Source organism: Macadamia integrifolia, chromosome 2 (assembly GCF_013358625.1).
Source record: "Macadamia integrifolia cultivar HAES 741 chromosome 2, SCU_Mint_v3, whole genome shotgun sequence".
Lineage (NCBI taxonomy): Eukaryota > Viridiplantae > Streptophyta > Magnoliopsida > Proteales > Proteaceae > Macadamia > Macadamia integrifolia.
In genome coordinates, this window is record NC_056558.1 from 14896551 (window position 1) to 14904477 (window position 7927).

At 33.9% G+C, this 7927-nt stretch overlaps 1 protein-coding gene across 8 annotated transcripts; it reads left to right on the top strand.

Moving 5' to 3' along the window:
* The first annotated feature begins 543 nt into the window (after positions 1–543).
* On the top strand, positions 544–4037 carry LOC122092639. Of its 8 annotated transcripts, none has more exons than XR_006144255.1 (6): positions 548–765; positions 851–996; positions 2613–2729; positions 2898–2974; positions 3236–3769; positions 3851–4037. XR_006144255.1 is itself a non-coding variant. In XM_042662869.1 (4 exons), exons 1-4 carry the CDS (start codon positions 823–825, stop codon positions 3969–3971), a joined length of 360 nt encoding a protein of 119 aa, XP_042518803.1. In that variant the 5' UTR covers positions 544–822; the 3' UTR covers positions 3972–4037. The 8 variants fall into 8 exon arrangements, 1 of the variants encoding a protein (XP_042518803.1); XR_006144257.1 differs by having other exon boundaries at positions 556–765; positions 3617–3769; XR_006144258.1 differs by lacking the exon at positions 2613–2729 and having other exon boundaries at positions 557–765; positions 3236–3317; positions 3617–3769.
* The last annotated feature ends 3890 nt before the right edge of the window (positions 4038–7927 follow it).

Consider the following 7927-nt stretch of genomic DNA (forward strand, 5'->3'; position numbering starts at 1 on the left):
ATTTGAGACGGTATATTTCCGTCTCTATTGTGATTGAATTTACCACGGATAATTTTCCGTCCCAATTAAAATTAATTGAGATGACTATAGTTCGGCCTCTACATATTTATTAGTTGTGAAAAATATATTATTGTCCTGAGTTTTGGAGACGGTATCTTATCCATCCCCACTGTGACAAAATTTATATCAATTACTACATACTGGTTTCCATCGCAATGAAACCTAATTGGGATGAATTTAGTACCGTCCCTACATCTTTATCAATTGCCATAGATATATTGCCATCACGAGTTTTTGGGTCGGTATTTTTTCATCGTTACAATGATAAAATTTATATTAATTACGACATATTATTTTTAGTCGCAATTAAACTTAATTGGGACCAATGTATGTTCCGTCCCTGCATAATTATCAATTGGGATAAAATTATTTCCATCTCTAAGTGTTTGTTAGCAGTGACTTATTCGTGAAGTATTCGGTCGAAAGAAATATTATAAATAAGTCTGTTCAATTTAAAAATAAAGAAACAAAAAAAATATCGCGTTAAATTCTGGTGAACCGGATTACATGCGAATAATTCGTTCAATTTGAAACCTAATTGCGCGTGGAAAGCCCATTTTATGTGTTTTTCAGCCTTAGGTTCTTACACCTTAGCTTCTTTTTTCCCGTGAGAGTAAACTGGCTCTGAGTCGAGTGATAGCAGAAAGCCACGGGAATCCGAGACCTTTCTACTCGTCATCTCGTACAACAACTCTAACCACAGCTGTAAGTCTGCAACTCCGATCAACTCTATCTATTTCGGTGCTACTATTGCTCTATTTGATGATTGTTGTTGCTGCTCTATTTGAAGACCAATTGCTTTATTCGAAGACCCTGCACTGCTGCTGCTACTCTTTTGAAGAAATCTGTTGTTGCTACTACTCTATTTTGGAGACTTTGCACCGCTTCTTCTCTACTTTTCTCACATTAAACCCTAACTCTGGACGTCCGTTAGAGGTAAGAGTAAAACCCCCTTTTTTTTTTCTTCTCTTTGTTACCTTCAACACCAAACGAGGTCAGCCTCAACCAATGATGTGTGGGCATCTGAATGGATATGAAGTATTTCAAATGCGACCTGCTTCAAAAATTTAATGAACTTCCATAGGAAGAAACAGTCTCTGTGTTTTGATGTCAGCGGTTGATCTGTATGTAATGTAAAATAGCATTTGTGAGTTGATCTATTGAAAATAGTATCTATTGTTTGCTCAAATTTCACTATACTAATTGACATGCAAAATGCAAAGGGGGAGCCCTCATCCAATTTTCTCTATAATAGACTTTACTGAGATTGGCTAACAAATCCATCTTTTTTCTTCAAGTCTATCTTGTCTTATTTCTTAAAAGTACCCTCACTTGCCCCTTTGTATCTCCATTTCCGCGGCCCAATATCTCTAATTTCTTATTTAGACTCCATAAAGTTCTGAAAACTAGAGAACTTCAGCGGCATGGTGATATATTAGTTGCAATGTTGCTTTCTAATATTCCTTATTTCGTCATATATGAGAATATTCTTTGTAACAAGATAAATATTGTAGTTAATACACTTGTTTACATTTACAGTTCACTAAGATTATACTTATCCTTTTCAGTTGAATAAAAACTTCTTCTATAACTTTTCTTCAGTTTGTTGCATTAGATATTCTATCTTCGACATGAAGTACTTACAACTTTGTGGGGGCTAGTTTAGGTCCTAGGAATCCAAACTTTCTAAAGAAGATACCTTTCCTTTTACCGCAGGCTAATTTTATGGATATTAATTCTAAATTGATATATCTAGCTGGTGATGGACCCTCCAGTAAAGATCATTAATCAACCTGTGTCTTCAAAGGTCAACTTCAAACAACCATGGTATTGATCGGCAGGACCTGCTATTACTCTGTTTTTCCTTTTTCACCGTTCATCTTCATCTGGTCACACCATTTTCTTTGTATCTCCATCTTCATCTGGTCACACAATTTTTGCTTGTGAGAATGTGTGCTTCTCCTTCTTTTCCCCCTCTATTCTGATTTTCCCTTTCCTCCCTAAGGTCCTCCTTCATGCTTCTGTGTCTAGTGCCCCACTAAATCATGACAAAAGTTGATAGTTCCTATACACACACACACACACACACACACATGAAAAAAAATGAAAACACACTCAGTATGTTTCTCCATGTAAACCTCTTTAACAACCCAGTAAAAATGGGCATAATCAAGGCATAGCTCCTGGTTAAGACTAGAGTTGAGTTTGAGCTGAACTCAATATCAAAGTCTTCTGTAAATTGTTTACATTTACAATTCACTAAGATTCTAATTGGGAATGCTTCTTAGTTCCCATAGAAGCTATATTATTTTTTGGGAAAAAGTAAAAGTTCTATAATATTCCTCCTATCTTTCTTTTTTTCTTTTAGAATGATGTTCCCAGGGTCCTTTTGCTCTTGATCTTGTTCTCTTCTTTATGTCTTAATAAACTATGTAATCATATTTAATGTTTTACTTAATCTTCGACCATCAGATGAGTAGTAGAATAATGGATATGCTTTCTATAAGTCATACGCTGAGACTTTTGCTTGGCAAATATCTTTATATGTTTAGGATTCCCATTCAAGTTCTATGCTCCAAACACTAGGGATACATTATACCAAGGACTGCCACCTAGCATAAATTTGGCCTTACGCTCCAAATTACAGTCGTTTCAGCTTAAATAAATAGGTATTCATTAATTAAATAGTTCATCTAACGTTTCTCTTTCAAGTCTATTTTACTATTTCTCTTGTTGACTTCTTGTCTGCTAAAGATTTTTTGAAAAGAACTTTCAATTTAATGGATCAAACTACATATTTTTTGTAACTTTTTTTCTTATGACCAATAATTTCGCAGCTCATTGTTCCTCAAATGAAAGTTGAGATGGTGAAAACTTGACAGTGGCTTGTTCCGATTGCCGCTAACACAACGAAGTAAAATTGCTAGTCTTTTCTGTCATATGTATTAATTGTTATCTTTATGTTATCAATTTTCACTTCATTGATCTACATTGCTTTCCATCTCTGCCATCTTCCCCTTTTATGTGAATATTATGAAGAGAGCTAAATAACATATAATGTCTTGAGTTTTGATATTTCTCATTCTTAGTTTGAAGTCATAATGTACAGAGAGAAAAAGAGCCTTCTCGTTTATCGTACTTAATATTCACCCCTTTGATGATTTTTCTATTGAAGTCAAGTATGCATGACAAGAGAAATCAAAACTGGGAAAATTGTTGCTTTGAAAAACATTCGAATGGACAATGAAAGAGAAGGGGTATGCTCTGTGTTCTTCACTATGTTGATTGTGTGTGTATACATACATATTGTTCTCTATGAATTCATTTGAGAAGTCTTGCAGATCGTCTTGAGATATTTTTGATTTCTTAGATCAAGGAATCGTAGTCCATGTGGCTATTGTGTCAATTTATTCTAGTATATATACATAATTATATACTGTTTTGTTGTTGGTAAGATCTGTTCAAGATGATTCTGTATGTGATATGTTTCAACAAAAAGAGTTTAATCGGACATTTTAATGATAGCCAGAAATTCAGATTACATCAGTGTTTGCAGATTCTCCGGATCCTCATAGGAGTAAAGTCTTTTTGCTTCTCTACTATGGAGTTGTCTTCTATATAGGAGGAGCAAGTACTAAACCAATCATTGTGTTTCTATTTTCTATGTGAAGAGTACGTTCTTTTTAGCAGAACAGATATGTGTTGGAAGGTAAAAATCAAAATCCTTCACTGTGAATAACCATGAAAAAAATATTAGCTAATGATTTATGGAAATGTTACATTTTTGCAGCATAGGTAAGGGCAAGGATCCAATAAGAAAGTTTGGAGGAAGGAAGTTGTTGCTAAGGAGATTTTGTTCTTTGATCATGGATTGGGTGTATAAACGTATTTGGATTATATTTTTAGAATAAATTATCTGAAATATTAGTTTTATTTGTCATTTTCTTTGATAATTATGGAAATATTAAATTTGTTTAGAATTATCTATGTTAATAATTTTGAATGATATAATTATTAATTGTCTAGTTGAATGTAATAATGTGTAAACAGGGTAAATATGTGTACGAAAAAAATAAAATAAAATTTTTTTAAACATATAATCCTATAGGGACAGATATTTTTCCGTCCCTAAAAATGACAAACCTTCTTAGTTGCAACAGAACTTATCTGTCCCTATTAGCAGGAGACTATTTACGATAGAAAAATTCCGTCTCAAATTACAAAGTGTTAAAGTAGTTTAAGACGGTAAAAATCCATCTCAAATAATTCATCTTCTATAGGGACGAAAATAGTTCAGTCGCTACATGGTCATGACAAAACACTATTACAATAGATATTTTCGTCGTTTTAGTTATTATATGCGATAGAAATATCCATCTAGAAAACTATCACAATTAACCCCTTTCCGTCTCTTAAATTTTGTGATGGCAGTTGTAACGACAGATGTGAGATGGAAACTTTAATTGTCCCTAAAAGGTATTAGCGACAATTTGGTATTTGGGATCGAAAATTTCCGTCCCAAAAACCCCTTTTTCTTGTAGTCTTGCTTTCTTTCTTTCCTTCTTTATGTGAAGCAAGTTCTTTCTCTTAAGATGGTTACTCATATCTTTTCTTTACTTCTTTGATGTAACTTTATTTATGTAACTCTCTTTTTGGTTCTTTCAACTTTATTAATTTTGGGTTCTTCAGCAAGCGAGAAACAAATTTTTAGAGGAATAGAATATTCTTTGAAGTCACAAGAAAATAGATCCATAACATCTCTTCTAAAGTCAGTTAATGGAGTTTTTCATTCAATTGCTCGAGAACATATCAGTAGACATTTTACAATTGCTGATGGAAGAAAAATTTTTACAAACTATCATCAAACTATAAAAGATTCACTATGCATATTGAAGAAGTGACTAATGTAATAGAAAATTGAAATGAAGTAGACAGTTTTGATGCCCCTAATGATCTTCTTCTAGAAGTAGAAGAATTGATGCAGATGGATTGACAATTAGCTAATCATCAAGCAGACAAGGATGATAATGCATATTTATGATCCAATCAGAGATTCTTTGAACGACTGCAATCTTATCTAACACACAAGGAATCACACCGACACTAAAAGCATCGTGTGAAGATTCTAGATAAGCATAGGTGCCATCCGTTTGATTAACATCAAATAGATGAAGATCGGCATTATTGTAAATATTGTCACGTGAAAGTACTATTCACGAACACTATATACTATTCATTATTCATATAATTTACCTATTTACTTTGACATTTTTCTAATTATAATGATTTTCACCTCTTGAGTCTATAGAAGCGAAAGAACCCTTCCATGTAGGGGATACATGCCCACACACTCCTTTAACCTCTTAGAGCTCTATCTCCACAATTAGCCTTAATCTATTCTCTTCCACTTAGTAGGATAGCTTAGGTAGTGTCTCCACTTGCTCTTTTTTTTCCTTTCACTTGTAAGAGTTCCTCCTTGTTTGTAACTCCAAGTGTCTATCATATAATGGTGTATCTCTTTATAGTGTTTGTGTAATGATATAATATAGTTCTTATAAGAAATCATCTTCTCATTTGAGAAGCATTCTCTCATAGCTGACTTCTCCAAGAATTCCTTTCTTTGCATTTTCTAGACACTTCTTGATGTAACTTTCGTTTATGCAACTCTCCTTGTAGTTCTTTCAATCTTATCAGTTTTGGGTTATTTAACAAGCACAAGAAGGAGCTTTTATTGGAGCATTAGAAAATTATCCAGAAATCACTAGAAATATCGATCTAGAGTATCTCTTCCTAAGTCAGTTCATAGAGATTCATACAATGGCTCGAGAGCATATCAGTAGACATTTTACAATTATTGATGGAAGAAGAATTTTTACAAGCCATCATCCAACTGACTTTAAAATTTTAGCCAAGTAGATTGAAGAAGTTAATAGTGTAATAGAAAATTCCACTTATGGATATCCCTAATGATCTTCTTCTAGAAATAGATTATTTGAAGAAGACAATTAGCTGATCATCAACCAGACAACCATATTAATGATCCTATCATAGATTTTCAAAAAACTGCAATTTTATCCAACACATGAGGAAGCAAACTGACATTAAAAGCGACACGTGAAGATTCTAGATAAACATTTGTGCCACCCACATGATCAACATAAGATAAATGATAACTGACATTACTGTAAATATTATCACGTGAAAGTACTATTCACGAATATTGTTCACCGTTAATTATCGAACACATGAGGAATCACATTAACACTAAAGGCGACACATGAAGATTATAGATAAGCATATATGTAATCCGCATGACCAACATCAGGCAGATGATAGTTGACATTATTGTAAATATTATCACGTGAAAGTAATATTCACGAATATTATTCATACAATTTATCTAATTACTGCTACCATTTTAATTGTAAAGGTTTTCACCCATTGAGTCTATGAAAGGGGAAGAATCCTTCTTTGTAGGGGACACAAGTTCATACACTTGCATTCATGCCTTAGAGCTCCATCTCCACCTCTAACCTTAGTCTTTTCTCTTCCACTTAGTTTCATAGCTTAAGTAGCATGTCCACTTGCTCTTCTTTTCTATCAATTGTTAGAGTCCCTCTGTTTTTGTAACTCCAACTGTCTATTATAAGCACACCATTAGATGGGTCACTATCCACTGGGTCAGTTTCCACTCCAAGTGGACCAGGGGTCTCGTGAATCTATTACAATTATAGTGGAGTACAATTGTCACCTTTAGTGTCAATGTGATTCCTCATGTGTTCGATAATTAACGGTGAGTAATATTTATGAATAGTACTTTCACGTGATAATATTTACAATAATGTCAGTCATCATTTGTCTTATGTTGATCATGTGGGTGGCACAAATGTTTATCTAGAATCTTCACGTGTTGCTTTTAATGTCAGTTGTCTTCCTCATGTGTTGGATAAAATTACAGTTGTTCTGAAAATCTATGATAGGATCATTAATATGGTTGTCTAGTTGATGATCAACTAATTGTCCACATCATTAATATGGTTACAATTGGGTTAGTTTAACCCTTGTTAGTTTAACCTTTGTTAGTTGTTCACAACTGTAACACAATATATACTGATGTAAGATATTTTATTCTGTTTTTAATGAGAAATATTAGTTTGAATTCTCTGTGAGAGATTCAACTCCAAGATCTGAAGCCGTTCATGGTATCAGAGCCTGGAGAGCAGATTTTTTCTCTCTCGTGAAGTGATAATGGCAGCATCAAGCTCGAGTTCCCTCTTCCCCTACCCAAGCGCTTTGAATGTTGCAAACTTTGTGACGATTCGGCTCACATCGGACAATTTTCTTCTATGGGAAATTCAAGTAGTTTCACTAATCGAGAGCCAAGATCTACTCGATTTTATTAAATTGTCCTGCTCCAGAACGGATAGTTCAAACTATTGAAGGAAAGGAAGTCATCAATCCAGACTTTATGTCTTGGATTCGTACAAATTGACTGATCAAAGAATGGATTACTTATACACTTTCAGAGGATGTTCTTGGTCTTGCGGTAGGGGTTAAAACCTCTGCAGATCTTTGGAATGTTCTAGCTAATGCGTTCTCAAGGGTGTCCGAGGCTTGCGAGTTCGAGCTATTGTAAAGACTCCATTTCTTGAAAAAGAAAGACATTATTACTCTATCTTCTTTCTTGATCTAATTCAAATAGATTTGTGATCAGCTCAGTTCTATCGGCAAGCCAGTACCAGATCAACATAAGGTATTCCTTCTACTTACAAATCTTAGTTCGGCTTCTGAGAATTTTACCACTGTAATGCTTAAACTGCCTGTTCCCAGCTGTGGTTAATTAATTCCCCTACTTCAAAGCTATGAT